This window comes from Phyllobates terribilis, unplaced genomic scaffold (assembly GCF_046119375.1).
Source record: "Phyllobates terribilis strain yellow unplaced genomic scaffold, ASM4611937v1 Scaffold_2__4_contigs__length_985480577, whole genome shotgun sequence".
NCBI classification, from domain to species: Eukaryota; Metazoa; Chordata; class Amphibia; order Anura; family Dendrobatidae; genus Phyllobates; species Phyllobates terribilis.
Genome location: NW_027362762.1, coordinates 910,588,909 through 910,611,877, shown reverse-complemented (window position 1 = coordinate 910,611,877; position 22,969 = coordinate 910,588,909). Strand labels below are relative to the sequence as shown.

General features: G+C 43.5%; 1 protein-coding gene across 2 annotated transcripts in view; it reads left to right on the top strand.

Moving 5' to 3' along the window:
• Positions 1–22,969, top strand: part of TMPRSS15 (transmembrane serine protease 15) — a 780,444-nt gene that overhangs the window by 389,488 nt on the left and 367,987 nt on the right. For both annotated transcript variants that reach the window (XM_073668264.1, XM_073668263.1), the window contains exons 12-13: positions 1,970–2,120; positions 8,573–8,714. In XM_073668264.1, the coding sequence (XP_073524365.1) occupies positions 1,970–2,120; positions 8,573–8,714 (293 nt within the window). The remainder of the gene's footprint in view (positions 1–1,969; positions 2,121–8,572; positions 8,715–22,969) is intronic.

Here is a 22,969-nt window from a genome sequence, read left to right as displayed (position 1 = left end):
AAGACCGCTATTTTACCTATCAGTCCAGGCTGCACACTTTGCTCCAGTCTGCATGTCTCTTGTCTGAATGCTTAGGGCAGAGGCGCGGTTACTGCCTGTTTCTTATAGTTACTGTGTGCACAGTCCTAATGTGTCCCCAGCCTATTGCTGTGAGTCACTGGATACTTAAACCCCCTCCACCCAGTAGGAGGGGCCAGAGCAACACTTTCATTCAGTGTGTTCTGTGGAACTGAGTTGGCAGGTCCTGTCATGTATCTTGTCTGTTTCCGACACCCTGGGGGCTGTATACTCTGGCCTGTTACCTGTATCTGTGACTTCTAATGTGTTCCACCACCCTGGGGGCTGAGTTCCCAGGCTCGTCCTTTATCTTGTTCCTGGTTCAGTTCCTGTCTGAACAGTGTCCTAGCACGTTGCTTGTTTGTCTCTATGCCCGTATCTTCCCTTTTCCTGCAGTGTCTGAACCAGCACCTAACTCCAATTCGTTGTCTCTGTACTTCTGTTTGTGAGTTTAGTGTTCACTCGCTACTTCATTGTAAGTACCTTGTGTGTTTTTGCTCTGCTTTGCTTGTCTACCGCATCTGCGGGTTTTGCTCTGCTCTGCTTGACAACCGCATCTGCGGGTTTTGCTCTGCTCTACTTGTCTACCGCACCTGCGGATTTTACTCTGCTCTGCTTGTCTACCACATCTGCGGGTTTTGCTCTGCTCTGCTTGTCTACTGCACCTGCGGGTTTTGCTCTGCTCTGCTTGTCTACCGCACCTGGAGGTTTTGCTCTGCTCTGCTTGTCCACCGCATCTGCGGGTTTTTCTCTGCTCTGCTTGTCTATGGCACCTGCGGGTTTTGCTCTGCTCTGCTTTTCTACCGCACCTGCGGGTTTTGCTATGCTCTGCTTGTTAACCGCACCTGCTGGTTTTGCTCTGCTCCGTTTGTCTACTGCACCTGCGGGTTTTGCTCTGCTCTGCTTGTCTACCACACCTGCGGGTTTTGCTCTGCTCTGCTTGTCTACCGCACCTGCGGCTCTGCTCCTGTATCACAGTCTGTACTGGTCCCTATCCTACCTGCGTTCCTACCTGCCAGTACCCACGTGTCTGCATGCCAGCTGTGCTTGCCAGTACCCACCTGTCTACATACCAGCCGTGCCTGCCAATACCCACCTGTCTGCATACCAGCCGTGCCTGCCAGTACCCACCTGCCTGTATGCCAGTCTAACCTCACCTGCCTGTTCCTGCATTCCCCGGTGTTGGTCAACAGCTGTGACCGGGGTCTGATCTGGAGTAGCACCAGAATTCCAGTGTAAAAAGCTACAAAAAGTGGCAAAATTTTGGCACAACCTGGGGTTGTGGAACAATTTTTCGACTTTTGGAGTTCTCACACCCAGCTCTGTCAAAGTGGGTGTAGATGGGGCAGGACAGGGCATGACAACTCCCACTCGTCAAATTCATGACGAGCAGCAATGTCCCTTATGCAATAAATTGTAGTACAGTCCCTAACTCAATAAAGATTTGTGACAAATGGAGACACACCAACTTCGCACCTCTCTACAAGGCATGCACCTTTAAATAAATCAGGAACCTTGCATGCCACCCCACCCCTTCATCAAAACCAGCATGAAAAATGCCCTAAGCCCTCTTATCCCATGTAGAAAAATCTGGCCCTGTTTGATCTGTGCTCCACTCTTTCACTGTAATGGAGAACTATTTATTTTTAAAGGTTTATTCTTAACTTTTTTAGCAATGCAAGATATAAGGAAGAATATTACACCTCTCTGTACCACAGTAGACAACTTCACAGAGGTTTCACAAGATAAATAACTTATTTTACACAATTTTTCTACACTATTACCTTTCTATAAATTTCCAGATATTTCCAGTCCCATTGAGCTTCCACCCCATATGTTGAGATCCCTTCCCTGTTTTAGCTTTCTTCTTTAACTCACCACTTTTTTTTCTGTTTCTGTTTATTATCCCCAGGTACCATATGTATGGTCTTAGTGTATACCGCCTATCTGTTCTTGTTATACCTTCAAACAATACCGAGCAAGTTATTTTTTCTAAAGAAGGAAATTATGGCCCAAATTGGAATTTTGGACAGGTTACATTAAATGAAACTTCTGGATTGGATGTGAGTAATTTTTCTGCTTTTTCCATCAACTTGTAGAAATAGCGTGTAGATTGTGAGCCCTCGCGGGCAGGGTTCTCTCTCCTCCTGTACCAGTCGCTGACTTGTATTGTTCAAATTATTGTAATTGTTTGTGCTATGTATACCCCTTTCACAAGTAAAGCGCCATGGAATAAATGGCACTATAATAGTAAATAATAATAATGTGGACTTAAAGTGAACCTGTCATGTGAAAAAATGCCATTAACATGCAGATATGGGGTTAATCTGCAGGTTAATAGCATTCTGAACTGGCCCGGTGGCTGCACTTAGACCCCCGCTGCAGTGAGGAAATGAACTTTATTCCTCCCTGTAGAGTCTGAGTTTCAGTCACCAGGGGCAGCACAGGCACAGATTCAGTCACTATTCTGTGTCTAGAGAGTGGGGGCTTTAACACTGACTGATAATCAGCCCTAATGATAATATTCAAAAACCATTTTAGCTAATTAAGAATTGGTTCATGGCTTACTGCATATACAGTAAGTGTGTACACCGCGTGAATAATTATTAGGCAAATGCGTATTTTGATCACTTGATACTTTTTATACATGTTGTCCTACTCCAAGCTGCATAGGCTTGAGAGCCAACTACCAATTAAGTAAATCTGGTGATGTGCATCTCTGCAATGAGGAGGGGTGTTGACTAATGATATCAACACTCTATATAAGGTGTGCTTAATTATTAGTCAACTTCCTTTCCTTTGGCAAAATGGGTCAGAAGAGAATTTTGACGGGCTCTGAAAAGTCCAAAATTGTGAGATGTCTTGCAGAGGGATGCAGCAGTCTTAAAATTTCCAAACTTTTGAAGCGTGATCACCGAACAATCAAGCGTTTCATGGCAAATAGCCAACAGGAAGAAGTCGGTATCGTTCAAGAAAAACATGATTTTCATGCAGGACAATGCTCCATCACATGCATTCAACTACTCCACAGCGTGGCTGGCCAGTAAAGGTCTAAAAGAAGAAAAAATAATGACATGGCCTCCTTGTTCACCTGATCTGAACCCCATAGAGAACCTGTGGTCCATCATAAAATGTGAGATCTACAGGGAGGGAAAACAGTACACCTCTGGGAACAGTGTCTTGGAGGCTGTGGTGGCTGCTGCACGCAATATTCATCGAAAACAGATCAAGCAACTGACAGAATCTATGGATGGAAGGCTCTTGAGTGTCATCATAAAGAAAGGTGGCTATATTGATCACTAATTTTTGGGGTTTTTGTTTTTGCATGTCAGAAATGTTTATTTCTAAATTTTGTGCACTGATTTTGGTTTACCTGGTGAAAATAAACAAGTGAGATGGGATTATATTTGTTTTTTATTAAGTTGCCTAATAATTCTGCACAGTAATAATTTCCTGCACAAACAGATATCCTCCTAAGATAGCCAAATCTAAAAAAACCCACTCCAACTTCCAAAAATATTAAGCTTGGATATTTATGAGTCTTTTGGATTGATTGAGAACATAGTTGTTGATCAATAATAAAAATAATCCTCTAAAATACAACTTTCCTAATAATTCTGCACACAGTGTATAGGGAGATAATTGTTAATCACAGTGATCTGATCTGTTGTAGACATAAGAAAACTTTCCAACACTGGCAGACACTTATATACACGACTTGACTATCTAATACATATTTCTGCCTTTGGCTGCTTGGCCTGTTGCTAACTTATAGTGGCCTTAAAAAGGTGTAGTTTCCTTTTAATTTTTTGCCCACTGAATAGAACATGTGGGCATAATTAATAATAACTTGTAATAATAATTATGTTATTAATAATTATATTTTAATCTGATTTACTATCACTGGATAACCAGGACATGACATCAATATGATCTATTAGATTTTCATCTCCATTCAGTTGAATAGGAGCCAGTCTCTAGTACTTGTAGAGTAGGACGATATCACGTTGAACAGGCTGTGCTATGGTAAATGAAAAGCCTTTTGCGTTCCAAAATGTATTGTTCCAACGCAGTTCAACGCCACACCTGCGCTTTTCTCAAGGTAAAAGAACAAATATCTATTAGTACTTAAGAGTTACAATGGAGTGGTGCTGTTGCACTGTTACCCTGTTCACATCCAGCCGTTGCTTGAGCTGCTTTGAGCTAATCGGTGAGAGTGTCGGTTTTTGGCCTTAACTGGATGGTGAAAAACTTCTTTAACCCCTTGAAAACATCCTTCATACATGTACTGTATGTATCAAAAAAAGCTTTTTCATCATACCGCCAAACAAAAAGTGCTATAATATGCAATCAAAAGGTCAAATGTAAATAAAAATTTTCTATCTGAAAACGTCACCTTGTCTTGTAAAAACAAGCCACCATACAGCTTTGACAGCGGAGAACTAAAAAAGCTATAACTCTCAGAATATAGTGATGCAAAAACAATTCTCTCCTTAAAAAATGTTTTTATTCGGTAAAAGCGGCAAAACATAAAAAAGCACACAAATACTTGGTAAATGCCACGTCCACGCTCTATAAAGAAAACAGGACATAAATGTGGTAAAGCTGTAATTGCACAGACCCGAAGAATAAAGTCGTCTAATCACTTACAGCACAGAAGAAATGTCATAAAAATAAATAAAACCAACTTATGACCTGATGTTGATTTGTTCATTCTGCCTCCCAAAGATTGCAATAAGGCTCAGCGCACATTTATCTTGCGCGCTACGTGGTTTCCATGTAAATCTCTGAGATACGTGATTCAGATGGAACCTTCGGTGGAAGATTCCCTGTAATGAGGCAGATGGAGACACTGTGGATTTTGTCTGGCCTATGATACAGCTGTGTCTGTCTTTTGAAGCGTGCATAAAAGTGCTGTCGACCACAGTTTTGTACACCTCTGAAAAAATGGACACCACTGAACAGAGGACAGACGGAGTCCAGAATAACACTGCTGCTCATTATAGTGATTGTATCCATCAGGGGTTTCATCTGAAGCACGTCATTCGCAGATTTAGATTGAAACTCTGATGTAAGAGCAGGATAAATGTGATCTAAATTTAATGTAAAATGTTCCCAATAAAAGCTTCAACAAAAAAGCAAGTCCCCACTCAGATCCATCATCTGTTAACATAAATATAGGGGGCTTCAATGTTACTGGTAACATAAAGTTTCGGGAAAAGCAAAATGGCTCCCCCCAAAAGAAATCCAGTGAATTCTGCGCTCCCAAATCAAAATGTCTCCCTTCCTTATGAGCCTCAGTGTGTCTAAGCCACATTTAGCGTCCACATGTTTGTCAGTACTGTAGCAATTACAACCCGCCTAATTTAAGGGATGCATGTCTCCAGAAGCATGAGCTGGACACAATGCAGGTGCACGACAATGTACTAGGCACTACAATGTACTGGGCACTGCAATGTATGGGCACTACAATGGCAGATTTGAAATCTTCACTCTGCAACATCTATTCCTATTTGTTTCTTGAAAACACACATGAAGTCAAAATCATCACCAAACTTGTAGAATTCCCAAAGGGGTGTAATTTCCAAAATGGGGAGTTCTGCTCTTCTGGAACTTAGGGGCTCTGTATCTGGAGTCCACAAGCTATTCTAGGAAAATTTGTCAAATATTGCTTCTTCCCTCTCGAGTCTCGCCGTGTGGCCAAGTAATACTGTACAGACACATATGGGATATTACCACATTCAGCAGAATTTGTGTAACAAATTTTGGAGTCTTTTTTATTGATTTCCTCATGTGAAAATGGAAAATCTTGGGCTAGAACTACATTTTTCTGGTAATAATGTAATTATTTTTTTCTTCATCGCCCAAAGGTATAAAGTTCTGTGACAAACTTGTGTTGTTAATATGATCACTGCACCCTTAAATGAGCTCATTGAGATTGCAAAATGGGGTCACTTTTGGGAAGTTTTACTGTTCTTGCACCTTAGGGGCTTTGCCAATGTGACATGGCACCCGTAAAACATAACAGCAAAATCTGCACTATAATGTAGCGCTCCTCCTGAGCTTTGTACTGTGCCACAAAAGTAGTTTTTGACCACATATGGTGTATTCCAGGATGTGGAACTTAAAAAATGGTTTTGTAAATTTTGTTGGAAAATTGAGAAATTGCAGAAAAATATTTAACCCTTCTAACTTACTACCAAAAGAATTATGTTTCAGAAATGAAGGTGATGTAAAGTAGGCATCTGGCAAATGTTATTTATTAACTATGTTGTGTGATATAACTCTCTGGTTGAAAAGCATAAAAATTAAAAGTTTGAAAATTGCAAAATTTTCATAGTTTTTGTCAAATTTCTGATATTTTCACAAATAAACACAAAAAATATCTAAATTTACCACTACCATAAAGTACAAGGTGTTATGAAAAAATAATCTCTGAATCACTGGGATACTTTGAAGTGTTCCAGAATTATTACCTCTTAAATTGACACTGGTCAGAATTTGAAAATTTGGCCTGATCAGGAAGGTGAAAACAGGCCTCTGGACGAAAGGGTTAAAAGAAGTGTAGAGAAGATCTATTTTTTGGGAAAGTTTAAGGTTAGAACCAGGTGACCAAACAAGTTAAAATGTAACTGTCATTATGTACAAGCTTTTATATACAGTATAATAGGCACTGCACAGTGCTTCTGATCATCGAAGGTCCAGTGCCACCAATAAGTCTAAATACCACTTCAACATCCACAACTCCTGCACAAGTTGCATGCACAGAGCTTTCTATGGGCTCAAAAGTAAATCTATGGTTCTGTACACTCTGTGCGTGCCGCTCAGTCAGGAACTACAGACTTCAGAGTGGTATTTTGACTGATTAATTGGTACCTCAGGACCTCAACCCCCTTTGATCAGCAGCACGGTGTGGGAACCTGTCATGTGGTTTTTGCCTCCCAATCCACTATCACTTCAATATAGAGAAAATAAAATCTTTTGAAATTAGAATTCAAAAGCTTCTGCAAATTTTTTTTAAAAATTCAATCTGTAGCAAGTAAATGCACCACAATTCACAGGTACTCCAATGCCACTGAGAATATATGCATGACATTTGGAGGTCTGCTAGGACTGTATCCAACCCTTACAATGCCTTTAATGCAAACACAGCCTTGCTAATGTCAAAGTGACCTCAACATATTTGGCTATGGGTAAACGTATGCCAACTGTTTGTCACTACTTTTTTTCACCCACATCTGTACAATTTATTCAGAGTTTTGGGCTTTTCCTTCCTATTTCTATTGATATTCCTTGCCTCAGCTTTTATAGAGGATATTATAGAATGTGCTATACTATGTGATGGCTGCGCTATACAATGTCATGTGATAGTTGCAAGGCATTATAGGGAAACACATCCAGTAGTGTCCAACTTCATGTACAATAAGTTTACCATAGTTGATGTAGTCTTCTTTATTCTGTAAATTAGTGATGAGCATTTTTTTTAATTCCTACAAATCTAATTGCAAATGTTTAAATTCACCAGGTGCTGCAAATTTCTTCAAAAATTAACCAATTTTCTCATGTCTAGTAACATAGAGTTCTGATGTATCATTTTCTAAAGCTATACCTATTTCCACCAATGGGGTGAATGTCTCAAATCATAAAAGCTTTGATGCCCTAAAAGTTGCGTAAATGCTTAGAACATTTGAAAAATTTTGGTGCAGGTTGGAGTTGTGCGAAAATATTGCAACTGTTAGTATTTTCACACCAATTTCTCCCAGCTCTGCCAGAATGGGCAGAGCTGGAGCGGGACAGGGGTGCAGCAGGGCTGTGATGCCACAGCTTGTCTTCATAATGAGCTGTGGTGTTTTCTATGCAAGAAAACTCACTATAGTCCCTGACTGAAGTAAGATTCCTGGCATAGCGCATGGATTTGTCAGAAAGTCCATGGAGCAATTTGTCAGAAACTCCAAATTCATGAAGAGGCATGCACTTCTTCATGAATCAGGAGCATCTAATTGCACCACGACAAAAACAATGATCTGGAGTCTTAGTTTTCATAAGGAAAAGACTCACACCTTATATAAATTATTTACCTTCAGTCAAGGAGGTGTAGACACTGTGCTAAAAAGTCAAACTTACCACACCCTAATCCTGCCCAATGTGACTAGATTGACGTACCTGAGGATAGGTTATGTCATTCCAAGTCCTGTTATTAGGCACATCAATAAATCAATGTTCCCTTTAATATGGGTTTAGAGGACGTTAGTGTAGACAACAGTATTTCTGAAACATAAGCATTGTGCAGACTTTGCCTTTTGTTCCTCAGGTCTACAGATGGTACAATGGTCTTTTAGTAAAGCAACATAATGCTATCCTTCAGGGCATGAAGAATCCAACTCCATTATATTTTAGACACTTTTATATGAGTGAAGAACAGCTGACATTGCTCTTTTACCATCTGTACTTGCATTGTGTTTCTAATTACTGACATGGATATTTTAACATAAATTATCTCATCCTTAATCACCAGGTGGCATTTGAGGCCATAAAAAATCCAGGTTTTAGTGACATTGCGTTAGACGACATCAAACTATCTGCTGGGAAGTGCAATGAAAGTGGTTATGTTGAACCAACTCGAGTCCCTACTCCTCCCACTACCACCATTCAGCCATGTAAGTGTAAAGGATTTGGAATTTTACATTATTTTTAATTACATGGAAGTCGCAGAGTGTGTATTTGGAGTAATTATCACGTCTTGTGACAATTCTCAGGCACCGCCATGCATTCGAATCCTATTTTAGTACCAGTCCTTTTGACAGATGGAAGTAGTGATTGGTGTGAGGAGGGAAGGAGAATAATTGGCTATGCTGACTGCTAAATTCATAAAACAAATCTGTTATGGTGTATGCCTAACACTACTCAGAGCTGTGCATTTCCTTGTTATATGATTACTGGTAAGAAATGATTCAGTAGTTAGATCTATTTTTTCATCCCCACACCGGATGTCATCTGTCATAAATTTGGCTTTCTACAAACAAACATATTTTATCAGCCTGATATGCTTTTTCTCTTTTAGATCAGAGACAATGTACATCTATGTTTTTGTGATGTTCATTTTTTTAACTTTTTTTTTTCTATTTTTACATTTTTTTTAGTCTACTTTATACTTTGTAGCTCCATATGCCAGTACATTAGTGTGGAATGCAATTCATTGAGTTTGCATGTTTACGACAAAGCTATACTAACAGGCCAATGAGGTGTCATTCTGGAGGGACCCACGGGTTCTTTTGATACGTACTTCTGTCATACGGCATAATGATGGAGGTCCTGTCTTAGATATTGTATTGAAATCCAAAAAAGTGCTTCAAAGGAAAGGACTTGTTGTCTTGTTCTTGGAGTAATCATGCTGTTCTGGATCACTTCATTATTAGTCTAAGGCAAACCACCTTAGTCTAAGGCTGTCCACGACTTTGTCCAAGTTTTTAATTTTGGCCTTCTGTGTGTTTGAGTTTGATATCCCTGGTTAAGGGCTCACAGAGACAAGAGTATAAATCGCATGTGTGCTGTCTGATTTTTGAGCGGATAGCACACGGACAGCACACTGACCAATGTTATTCAATAGCACTGTTCAGATGACTGAGTGCCCGTGAGAAAAAAAATCACAACATGCACTACTTTCCGTGGAGTCTCTCATGAGACTCACCCATTCAAGTCTATGGGTAAGTAAAAAAAAAATTGGATTCCATATAGCCATCGGAATGGCATCCGATTTTTAAGGCTACATTTCTATTAGAAAATGTAATTGATGGCACACAGATGAAAATTGTCCAACTCTCTGGATAAAACTTGGATGATTTTTCATATTCTCATTTGCAGATGGACAAAATGGCACAAAAAATGTGTGCATTTTGGCTAAAAGCACCTGAAAAAAAATATAGTGGGCTAAAAAAGAAAAACAAGACTACGACTACACCCCCTACCTCACCAGTAATGACTGTGCGCAGGTGTGTCTTTTCTTACCTTTCCTTTGGGCTCACAATATTTAGAGATAAATTGGACAAAATGACCAGCTTTGGAAACCTGTTAAAAAGATCCGGCTTCCTCTTACAAGCATCAATATTTTATTCTCAAAAGCTGCAGTGTTTAAGAACAAAATATAGTTGAAAGAGGGGCCAAGGACAAGGTAGCCAGTTGTAGTGGTAGAGTATGTCCCCACTGACTCTCCGCTGCCCAGTCAGTGATATCGACAAGCCTCTCCCTTTTACACGCATAAAGAGAGACCTGTCAGTCTAGCTGAGCAGGTATGGTTAAGGCAGCATGGATCATCTGACAGGTTCCCTTTAACTTATAGATTTTTGTTCTCTAATAGGGCACACAATAGAATCAGCTTTCTTTCTCCCAGAGTAGAGCAAATTTGCATTGATCTCATATTGTAAGGAATTGCAGTTAAAGGGAATCTGTCATATGGTTTTGCCACCAAATTTGAGAGTAGCATTAAGGTAGAATGAGACCATGATTCCAGCAATAGATCACTTACTGGACTGCTTGCTGTAGATTCGATAAAATCACCACTATATCAGTAAGAGATTACCGTCAGAGAACTAGTAAACCTGCTGATATGTAGTCCTCTATATGAACTCTGCCATGCTATGTAGTTCTCATGAGCTCTGTATAAGCACTCCCTACCAAACCATTCATTTGCAGCTTTTTTGCCTATGCACAGTGTACACAGAAAGCTGACAGTGGTGTGGGCGGGGAAAGTGGTCTATGTATGGAAGTGGAAAGACCAGCTTGTATGTAGAACAGTCTCTAGCAGAGGCTGTGAGAGCAGGACTGTTATCCAAGCAGGTGAGCATGTGCTGGTATGTGAACTGTTTATTGTTTCTTTTTATGCTCAGAAAAGGCTGTTGTTTTGTGAGCCATCATTTTTTATAGAATTTCAATAAACCGCCCACTATTTGAACACCAGAATCAGATCCATTTGTGTGCACTAGCTTCTACCAGAGACCTGTACCCCTACAGCAGATATGTAAAAGAGGACATATCCATATACATTTGCATGTACAGTTGTGCACAAAAGTTTACATACCCCGGCAGAACTTTTCCTTTCTTGGCCTTGTTTCAGAGAATGCGAATGATAGCAAAAAAACTTTTTTTCTCCACTAATGGTTATTGGTTGATTGAGGCCATTTATTGTCAAACTACTGTGTCTTCTCTTTTTAAATCTTAATGTCAACCAAAAGCATCCAAATCACCAGGATCAAAAGTTCACATACCCTGGTGATTTTGGCCTGATAACATGCACAGAATTTGACACAAATGGGTTTGAATGGCTACTAAAGGTCTTCACCTGTGACCTGTTTGCTTATAATCAGTGTGTGTGCATAAAAGCTGAGTGAGTTTCTAGGATCCAGACAGACTCTTGCATCTTTCATCCAGCCACTGACATTTCTGGATTGTGAGTCATGGGGAAAGCAAAAGAATTGTCAATGGATCTATGGGAAAAGGTAGTTGAACTATATAACACATGAAAGGGATACAAAAACATATCCAAGGAATTGATAATGCCAGTCTGCAGTGTTCAAACTGTGATTAACAAATGGAAAATCAGAGGGTCTGTACAAACCAAAACACGATTTTGGTAGACCAACATAAATTTCGACCACAACTGCCAGGAAAATTGTTTGGGATGCAAAAAAAACCCTCACAAATAACATCAGTTGAAATTCAGGACTCTCTGAAAACTAGTGGTGTGGCTGTTTCAAGATGCACAATAAGGAGGCACTTGAAGAAAAATGGGCTGTATGGTCGAGTCTCCAGAAGAAAGCCATTACTGCGCAAATGCCACAAAGTATCTCACCTAAATTATGCCAAACAGCACAGAGACAAGCCTCAAAACTTCTGGAACAAGGTAGTTTGGAGTGATGAGACCAAAATTTAACTTTTTGGCCACAACCATAAACAGTACATTTGGAGAAAGGTCAACAAGGCCTATGATGAAAGGAACACCATTCCTACAGTAAAGCATGGAGGTGGATCGCTGATATTTTGGGGATATGTGAGCTACAAAGGCACAGGAAACTTAGTAAAAGTTGAAGGAAAGATGAATGCAGCACGTTTTCAGCAAATACTGGAGGCTAATTTCCACTCATCAGCCCGGAAGCTGTGCATGGGATGTACTTAGACGTTTCAACATGACAAGGATCCAAAACACAGGGCCAAATCGACCTGTCATTGGCTACAGCAGAACAAAGTGAAGGTTCTGGAGTGGCCATCTCAGTCTCCTGACCTCAATATCATTGAGCCACTCTGGGGAGATCTCAAGCACGCAGTTCATGATAGACAGCCCAGGAATTTACAGGAACTGGAGGCTTTTTGCCAAGAATAATGGGCAGCTTTACCATCTGAGAAAATAAAGAAACTTATCCACAACTACCACAAAAGACTTCGAACTGTCATTGATGTTAGAGGGGGCAATACACGGTATTAAGAACTAGGGATGTTTTTGGTTGACATTAAGATTTGCAAAAGGAAAACACAGTAGTTTGACAATAAATAGCTTCACCCAACTAATAACCAGTTTTTTTGTTATCATTCATATTCTCTGTAACAAGGCCAAGAAAAGAAAAGTTCTGCCGGGGTATGTAAACTTTTGAGCACAACTGTATATGGATATGCTCTTGTAGCTGTGGGTCCACTATATTCTTTGTTATCTAGATGGCACTTTGTTTTCTTGTGCCCTTTGTATTAACAGCAGAGTGACCCTGTCCTTTCCATATGTTGCCCTTAAATAGCGCTTGTTGGGCAATAGTGTTGAACTACCCCCGTAGTGTTCGGGTTCGGCTCGGTTCGTCGAACACCGGGATGTTCGTGGAACTGTTCGTCGAACACCTTAGAACACCGTTGAACACCGTCGAACACCGTTAAAACCAATGGCAGGCAATCAAAAACACATAGAAACACATAGAAAACACATAGAAAACACCTTCAAAGGTGTCCAAATGCTTACAAACTGCTCAGAAGACACTCTCTTTAAAAAAGCCGGCCGGCAATTCAGCAGTGGCATACACCGGTACCCGACAATTTAGAACAGAAAAAATAGAGCATCACACATAGATTAGATAGATAGAAACATGTCAGTCACATATATAAGAAGTACAGTGACAGTGTTGCTTACTGTACTTGTCATTTAGTGTTAAAGGATTTATGAAAAAAAATAATAGTGTTTCATGCACCGTCTCTTTAAAAAAGCCGGCCGGCAATTCAGCATCGGTACCCGACAATTTGGAATAGAAAGAATAGAGCATCACACATAGATTAGATATATAGAAACATGTCAGTCAAATATATAAGAAGTACAGTGATAGTGTTGATTACTGTACTTGTCATTTAGTGTTAAAATAAAGTATTTATTAAAAAAATAATTGGCGTCGGGTTCCCCATAATTTTAGTCTCTAGCGGAGGTTAAGCAGACGGCTGGGGCAGATGTTGGAAGCCTGGGAAGCGGGTAATACCCACGGAGCTTCCCAGGCTACTAATATCAGCCCCCAGCTAAATACCGAGCCTTTTCTAGCTATTAAAATGGGGGACCCCAAAAAAAATGATGTGGGGTCCTCCCTATTTTAATAGCTTTCAAAGGCTAGGCAGACAGCTGGGGGCTGATATTAATTGCCCAGGAAGGTTGCCATGAATACTGGCCCCCTCCCAGGCTAGAAACACCAGCCGTCAGCTGCCCCAAAAATGGTGCATTCATAGGATGTGTCAATTCTGGCACTTAGCCTCGCTCTTATAATGCCAGCTGACATCAAGCCCAGGTTAGTAATGGAGAGGCGTCTATAAGACACCCCCATTACTAACCCCATAGTCAAAGTTAAAAAAAAAACACGAACACCCAGAATAAAGTCCTTTAATTGAAATAAACACACAATTCTTTATTGTTCTAAATTAAACCATACATACCATCACGCCCATTCCAGCTGAAGCCAATGTCTTCTGCAATAAAAGTAAAATAATAAACCAACATCATCCTTACCTTTCCATGGTTCCCACGACGGCTCCAGCTCTGCTACATTCACATGACAGGCTGGATCGCAGCCGAAAGCTGCCATCCAGCTTGCCATGCCGCAGACACTGAGAAGCGCAGGCATGCTTGCGCTCCTCAGTGTCTGGCTGTGACAGCATAAAGATGAGCCGAGGTCATATCCAATGAACTCAGCTCACCTCATGCATGTCACAGATAGCGTGGGAGAATTCTCCTGCGCTTGCAGTGAGCGTGAGAGAATTCTCCTGCTGAAGTGCTGAGCGCAGGAGAATTTTCCCACGCTGTCAGTGACGTGCATGAGGTGAGCTCATGTGCAATGAACTCAGCTCACCTCATGCACGTCACTGACAGCGTGGGAGTATTCTCCTGCGCTCAGCGCTTGAGCAGGAGAATTCTCCCACGCTGGGATGGCATTGCGATGACAGGATGGATCACAGCTGAGCGCTGCCATCCAGCTTGTCATCCTTCAGAGACACTGCAGAGCGCCAGCATGCCTGCGCTCTGCAGTGTCTATGAAGGATGGCATGCTGGATGGCAGCGCTCAGCTGCCATCCCACCTGTCATCTCAATGCCATCCCAGCGTGGGAGAATTCTCCTGCTGAAGCGCTGACCGCAGGAGAATTCTCCCACGCTGTCAGTGATGTGCATGAGGATATTTAGAAGAACCTTGTATATGGTTCTTCTAAATATCCAGCTTTCCAGGCCACTCATGGATTTATAAGTCCCATGATTGTGTCCGCGGGCACCTTCCTCACATGATACATTTTATTTGGGTTCCCTAACTTGCATCGTGTGGTTATGAATTGATAGTGTATCTTGTAGCTTTTGGTAGCCATTTTCCACAAGGAAAGCACATGGTTCCTGGACAATGGAGAGGTTTGCAGGCTTGCACAAATGGTTTGCTTCTGGTTTCAAGTGACATCCAGGTGTTAATTACCCCCCTGGGGCCTAGCTGACTCTGTCCTGCTTGAACACAGCAAAAACTGGCCCATCTATTTACCATATCAAAGGAGTTTCTGGAGACTGATCTCCAGAGGTGGGGGCGACTTGCTCTGTTTACCAGGGGCTGCAGAAATGTGACATGGTAGAAGCTGTGTGAGGAATGTTTAGAAATGGCAATAGGGAATATCCTCAGGTATGACGTATCATACCTAAGATGGCGGCTGACTTTCATGACACTGCCCCTATAAGATGGCGTGAGGGGGTAACTCACTCCTGTGTTCTCCCTTGCGTCCTTCTGCACCCTCCCCTTGCCGGGATAACCCATCAGCGTTATCGTGGTCACGGCCTGTTCTGTGGCGAATGGAGTAGTGATACTGCTGGAGAGCAAGGCTCCAGCGTAGCAACCTTCTATTCGACCCAGAGGCCGCGTGTAACTAGCTGAGGAGGTCCACAGTGAAATGGCTCCCGTACAAGTAGGGCTGCAGACACTGCAGGGCCCATACAAATGCCAGGCATTCCTTTTCCACCATGGAGTAGGCCACCTCCCGTCACAGTAGTTTCCTGCTCAGGTACAAGACCGGATGTTCCTGGCCTGTCGTGTTGACCTGACAAAGCACAGCAGCGAGGCCAAAGTCACTGGCGTCGGTCAGTACCACAAACAGCCGGTCGAAGTCGGCAGCTCGAAGTACAGGGGAGCTACTTAGGGAGGTCTTGAGTGCCCTGAAGGCTGTCTCGCAGGCGACAGTCCAGTCGACTGCGACAGGCAGCTTCTTCTTGTTAAGGGGCTTGGCCAAGTTGCTATAGTGTGGAACAAACCTCCTATAGTACCCGTCAGTCCCCAAGAAGGACAGCACCTGCTTTTTGGTCCTGGGGGTGGGCCAGGATGTGATGGCATCCACTTTTCCAGGTTCTGGCTTCAGAACACCCCTGCCTACCCGGTGACCCAGGTAGAGGACCTCACTCATGCCCAGCTGGCACTTTTCCGGCTTGATGGTCAAGCCTGCCCGGTGGATCCGACCGAGCACCTGCCACAGGTGCTCTAGGTGATCCTCCCAGGTGGGACTGAAGACTGCAAAATCATCCAAGTACGCAGCCGCGTACCCTCCAAGTCCCTCAAGCAGCGTACTGACCCTCCGCTGAAAAGTGGCAGGGGCATTCCTCATGCCGAATGGCATCACCGTGGACTCGTATAGTCCAAAAGGGGTAATAAAGGCAGAGTGTTCCCTTGCCGCGGGGGTCAGGGGAATCTGCCAGTATCCCCGAAACAGATCCATGATGGTCAGGTACTTGGGCCCGGCCATACGATCGAGCAGGTCATCGATGCATGGTATGGGAAATGCATCGGGGACCGTCACTAGAGATGAGCGTTGTTCTACTCGAACTGTTCGCCAATCTCAAATTCGAGCTGTTTTGGGCGGTGTTCGAGCCGGTCGGCGAACACGAACAATTTGAGAAAAATTCGGCTGTTCGAGGTTATGTTCGATAACTGTTCGTGCACCAAAATCATAACTGGATTTTTTCTCAGTAATGATGAAAATTAATGTTAATACGCAGTTTGAGTGTACAGCGGGGCGGGGGGAGGGGCAGGGGATGGATCTCTGCAGGAACAATGAAGATCTCCATTTTTTTTTCTCTTTCCCGCATTTGCAGTGGGGAGGTGCAATCTGTCAGCCTATCAGCAGCGCACACACGGAGCGAAGTGCTTTTTTTCACACAAGCAAGGGCATGTGTGATTGGCAGTGTATGTCACATGTCCTTGCCCTATAAGACCAAGCCATTTTCCCCGTCGCCACCATTTTCTCACTGCTGCAGCTGCGTGTTAGACGGCACCGCTGTTGCTGTGTGTGCTATACCTTGTTAATTTCAAGCCAATTTTCGCACAAATATACAGATAGCTTGGGAGTAGGGAATAGTTGTGATTGCAGTCCTTTTAAGGACTAGGTTACAGCATTTCCTACGACTTTTATCAGGGAGGTCTGTGCTCTTAAATAGATAGGTTGTGGGAGTAAAGACTAATTGTAATTGGAGTCCTTTTCAGGACTAGGTTACATGAGTTCCTATCAGTTTTTGCCAGGCAGGTCTGTGCCAGTGCTGTGCAAGTTTTTTTCACAGCATTTGGCTGAATCTAGCAAAGCTAATCCTTTTTGGCCTATTGCAGAGTGTGTTAGTCAGTGGAGTAGCCTATCTGTGTTGCAAGATATAACACCTGTGTATAGAATACCAATTTTTTTACTGCACCTAGTGAAGTAAAATCTTTTGGGCATAGCATCATTCTATTAGTCCATCTATACTGACCTCCATCAGGTTGCAAACTGAATATAATTTTTTTCTGCATCTAGCTCTGAAAAAATATTTGGGCTTCTAGCGGTGTGTGGGACTTGGTCTATTAGTCCATCTATACTGACCTCCATCAGGTTGCAAATTAAAAATAATTTTTTTCTGCATCTACCTCTGAAAAAATATTTGGGCTTCTAGCAGTGTGTGGGACTTGGTCTATTAGTCCATCTATACTGACCTACATCAGGTTGCAAATTAAAAATAATTTTTTTCTGCATCTAGCTCTGAAAAAATATTTGGGCTTCTAGCGGTGTGTGGGACTTGGTCTATTAGTCCATCTATACTGACCTCCATCAGGTTGCAAATTAAAAATAATTTTTTTCTGCATCTAGCTCTGAAAAAATATTTGGGCTTCTAGCGGTGTGTGGGACTTGGTCTATTAGTCCATCTATACTGACCTCCATCAGGTTGCAAATTAAAAATAATTTTTTTCTGCATCTAGCTCTGAAAAAATATTTGGGCTTCTAGCAGTGTGTGGGACTTGGTCTATTAGTCCATCTATACTGACCTCCATCAGGTTGCAAATTAAAAATATTTTTTTTCTGCATCTAGCTCTGAAAAAATATTTGGGCTTCTAGCAGTGTGTGGGACTTGGTCTATTAGTCCATCTATACTGACCTCCATCAGGTTGCAAATTGAATAAAAAAATTTTCTGCATCTAGCTCTGAAAAAATATTTGGGCTTCTAGCGGTGTGTGGGACTTGGTCTATTAGTCCATCTATACTGACCTCCATCAGGTTGCAAATTAAAAATAATTTTTTTCTGCATCTAACCCAGCCAATAGTTTTGGCCTAATACCACAGTTTGGCCACTCAGCTCTGCTCGGTTACCATCCATTGTTTTTTTGTGCAAACAACTCCAGAGTTGTGAATTAGTTAACCACCAAAATGAGTGGAAAAAGGCCTGCTGCTGGTGGAAAGGGGAATAGGCGTGTTGGGAAGGGGAAAAAAGGTTGTGTCCGTGGGGTAGGTGCAGAAGAAAGACCATCTTCCAGCCAAACTAAAATGTCTACTTCTTTTAGCGGACAATGTGATAAGATCCCTTTCTTACGGCCACGCCAATCGCTACAAATTCCAGATGAGGCACAAAAACAGCAGGTGCTTCAACGGATATCAAGTGCTCCTTTAAGTGGGCTCTCCTCCACATCAACTTCAACATCACAAATACTCCAGTCCTCAAAGGTGTCACCCAAATCGCACTTGCTTCCTCACAGCTCCCAAATCTCCAGCTGCCCGTCTGAGTGTGAGGTAGAACAGATGGTTGAGTCTGCAGAGCTGTTTACTCATACTATAGCCTGGGAATCAGAGGTCGACTCCAGCGCTTCTGTGAATCCAGACGAGGAAATGATCTGCACTGATGCCCAGAATCTTTATGAGTCGGATCCAGGACCAGACGCAGAAGGTTCTGACCATAATGTAGACCCTCATTCCCAAACTGTAACTCCTGTTGGTGGAGACAATGAGGAAGACGATGATAAGACTCAAATACCTGATTGGAGCGACAACTTTAGTTTTTTGTCAGGGCAGGAACAGGTTGGCTCTGAGGACGACGGGTGTGATAACGCACAGGGTGATGATGATGAGGTCGGAGATCCCACTTACTGTCAACCCACAGTCAGCCAAGAGATGAGGTCAGCAGAGGAGGTGGAGGAAGATGCTAGTGACGACGAGGTCAGGTTGCGCCTTCCTAGACAGAGACGTAGTACTGGAAGCACGTCAACAACTGCATCCTCAAACACAACTCTGCCTCTCACCACAAGTCGTGGTGGCTCTTCAGGTCGCATGGGTGCTAAGCCTTGCATAGCCTGGGCATTTTTTCAGATCAATAAAGATGACCCAACTCGTGTTATCTGTAACATTTGTCAGCAAATGCTAAGTAGAGGCCAAAAAATACATAGTTTGAGTACTTCATGCATGAACCGGCACATGGACATGAAGCATAAGTTGCAGTGGGAAGCTCAGTGTGCTACAATGCGGCCTAGCCGGCCGGGCCAATCACAGTCTGCCATATCTTGTGCATCCGCGGCCTCTTCATCCTCTGTGACTGGGGGGACAGCAGTCACACCTGTTTTGGGGCGCAGACCTGCCACCTCTTTACCCGCAACAGCCAGCGTGATTGGCAGGTCATCATTTTCTTTGGAGGTGGTAACACCAGCTGGTGTTGAGCGCTGTCCGACATCGATAGCACCACCTTTGGATCAAGGCAACCTAACATGTCCGCCTGCATCTTCCTCACAGACCGGCAGTTTGCCGGGGACACCCTTATCAACCCCGCCTAAGCACAATAGCCAGCCCTCGGTCCCTCAGATGTGGACAAGTAAAAGACCATTTCCTCCTAGCCATGAGAAAGCTAAGAGGTTGAATTTCACCATCTGCAAGCTCTTGGCTACAGAAATGCTGCCTTTCCGCCTGGTGGACACAGAGGATTTTCGAGACCTTATGTCCGTCGCAGTGCCCCAGTACCAGATGCCCAGTGGCACTACTTCTCAAAGAAAGGTGTGCCTGCGCTCCACCAGCATGTCGCACACAACATCACCGCTTCTTTGAGAAACTCTGTGTGTGACAGGGTGCATTTCACCACAGACACTTGGACGAGTAGGCATGGACAGGGGCGTTACATGTCGCTGACTGGGCACTGGGTAACTATGGTGACAGCAGGACAAGGGGCTGCTGTCCAAGTCTTGCCGTCCCCACGAGTTGTGCGTCAATCCTCTTTATGTCAAAGTTCCTCCACTGCTTCTGCCTCCTCAACCTCCTCTCGGTCTTCCACCTGCACCCAAAGCCTGTCTGGTCATGCCACAAGCTTTCTAACTGCGCAGAATGGATCCTGCACACCTCCTTACTATGCTGGCAGTAGGGCTCAACGTCATCAGGCGGTTTTTACATTGAAATGTCTGGGAAATGTGAGTCACACAGCTGAGGAGTTGTGGTCAGCTCTGGAGAACCAATTTCATGAATGGTTGTCTCCACTGGACCTGAAACCAGGGAAGGCCGTGTGCGACAATGCTGCAAACCTGGGTGCGGCCCTTTGCCGGGGCAATGTCACACACGTGCCTTGTATGGCTCACGTGTTGAACCTGGTTGTCCAGCAATTTTTAGCCCACTATCCCAGACTAGATGGCCTTCTGCAGAGGGCACGGTCGCTGTGTGCTCACTTCCGCCGTTCGCATCCCGCAGCTCAGCGACTTACATCTCTACAGAAGTCGTTGGGCCTGCCACTTCACCGGCTAAAATGCGATGTGCCTACCCGGTGGAATTCAACTCTGCACATGTTGCAGCGACTGTGGCAGCACCGACAAGCCCTGGTGCAATACGTTCTGACGTATAGCCTGGGCCAACGAGATTCAGAGGTGGGGCAAATCATGCTGGAGGAGTGGTCTCAGATCAGGGACCTATGCACCCTTCTGCACAGTTTTGAAATGGCGACGAAGATGTTTAGTGCTGACGATGCCATTATCAGCATGACTATTCCGGTGATTTACATGCTGGAGCACATGTTAAACAGAATTCGGAGTCAGGTGGTGGCACAAGAGGAGGTGGAGGAAGTAGAGGAGGAGGAGTTGTATGCGGAAGGGCTAACATCTGCAAGGTCCAGACGGTCGGCAGCACCAAGGCGGCAGGCATGTGAGGGTGGGGGAGATGGTTTTACCAGGGCGCATGGTAGCAGCCAAACTAGTGAGGAAGGTGCAGGAGCCCAGGAAGAAGTGGAGGACGAACTGATGGAAGACTCATCAGATGAGGGAGACCTTGATCACATTTCTGTTGTGCGAGGTTGGGGGGAGAGGACAGAGGAAGGAAGCATGATTGTTACCTCGCCACCAACACAACAGGGACTTGGTGCTCCTGGATGCGCAACACACATGAGTGCCTTCTTGCTGCACTACCTGCAACATGACCCTCGAATTGTGAGAATTAGAAATAATCCTGACTACTGGGTTGCCACACTGTTAGATCCCCGGTACAAAAGTAAATTTGGAGAAATTATTCCTGCCATAGAAAGGGATGCACGCATGCAGGAGTATCAGCAGAGACTGTTGCAGAATCTTACATGTGCTTTTCCACAAAATACCAGTGGTGCACGTAGTGAATCTCACAGTTCCAACTTGCCAACCGTGGGACCGTCAAGTGTTCAGCACTCAAACCGTAACAGAACCACAGTATCTGCTGGTAACATCAATTTTGCGGAATCATTTCACCACTTTTTTAGCCCATCCTTTGCAAGGCCACAGGAGACAAGAAGTCTGACACATAGTCAACGCCTAGAGTCGATGGTACAGGAGTATCTCCAAGTAAACATTGAAGCCACGACTGTGTCACTGGACCCTTGCTCTTTTTGGGCTTCCAATCTGGATAAATGGCCGGAGCTAGCCACTTACGCCTTGGAGATCTTGTCATGCCCCGCAGCCAGCGTTCTGTCTGAACGTGTGTTCAGCGCTGCTGGTGGTGTGCTGACAGATAAGCGCACGCGGCTCTCCACTGATAATGTAGACAGACTCACGTTCATAAAGATGAACAAATCATGGATCCGAAACGACTTTTCTACCCCTGTGTCATCCTGGGGAGAGTAAAAGCTTGATGATTGGTTAAAATCACCCTACCAACCGTTTTAAGCTTTCAAATTACTAATCATGTTTATCTGTATCTTGACTGGAAAATAATTTGGGCTTTGTAGCAGTGTGCAGCACTGATCCTATTAGGCCATCTATACTAAAGCTTCACCAGATTTAAAATTAAAAATAATTTTTAGCTGCATCTAGCCCGGAAAATAATTTTGGGGCTCCGAGATGCGCAAGGCACATAAGTGCCTTCTTGCTGCACTACCTGCAGCATGACCCTCATATTGTCAGAATTCGAAGTAATCATGACTACTGGGTTGCCACACTCTTAGATCCCCCAAACTTTTCGATCAACCTTTTCATTTTAATAAAGACCAAAAAAATGGTCATTTTTGAAATTATAAGCATTAGCAGGTTGTTAGAAACTGAAATCAAACAGTTTTCAACTCAAAACTTTATTCTAGGTGATGTTACATTTTCACATAGGACCCCTTGTTCGAAAGGAGCTTCTGAACTCTCTCGTCCATTGAATTTGTCAGGTTTTGGATGGTTTCTGCTTCAATTGTTTTGCATGAGGACAGAATACCCTCCCAGAGCTGTTGCTTAGATGTGAACTGCCTCCCGCCATCATAGACACTCCTTTTAATGATGCTCCAAAGGTTCTGAATGGGGTAGAGGTCAGGGGAGCATGGGGGTCACACCATAAGTTTGTCCCCTTTTATGCCCATATCAGCCAGAGATGCAGATGTTTTATGTGCAGCATGAGATGGTGCATTATCATGCAGAAAAATGATCTTGCTGTGAAATACACGGTTCTTCTTCTTGAACCATGGCAGGAAGTGCTGTTTGAGAAAATCCACATACATTATGGAGTTCATCTTTAGCGCCTTCAGGGATCCTAAAGGGGCCGACAATCTCTCTCCCCATGATTCCAGCCCAAAACATTACTCCACCTCCTCCTTGTTGGCGCTGTAGCCGTGTTTGCGTGGGGTGTCCATCAACCAGCCATCCTCCACTCCATCCATCTGGACCATCGAGCGCTGCACGGCACT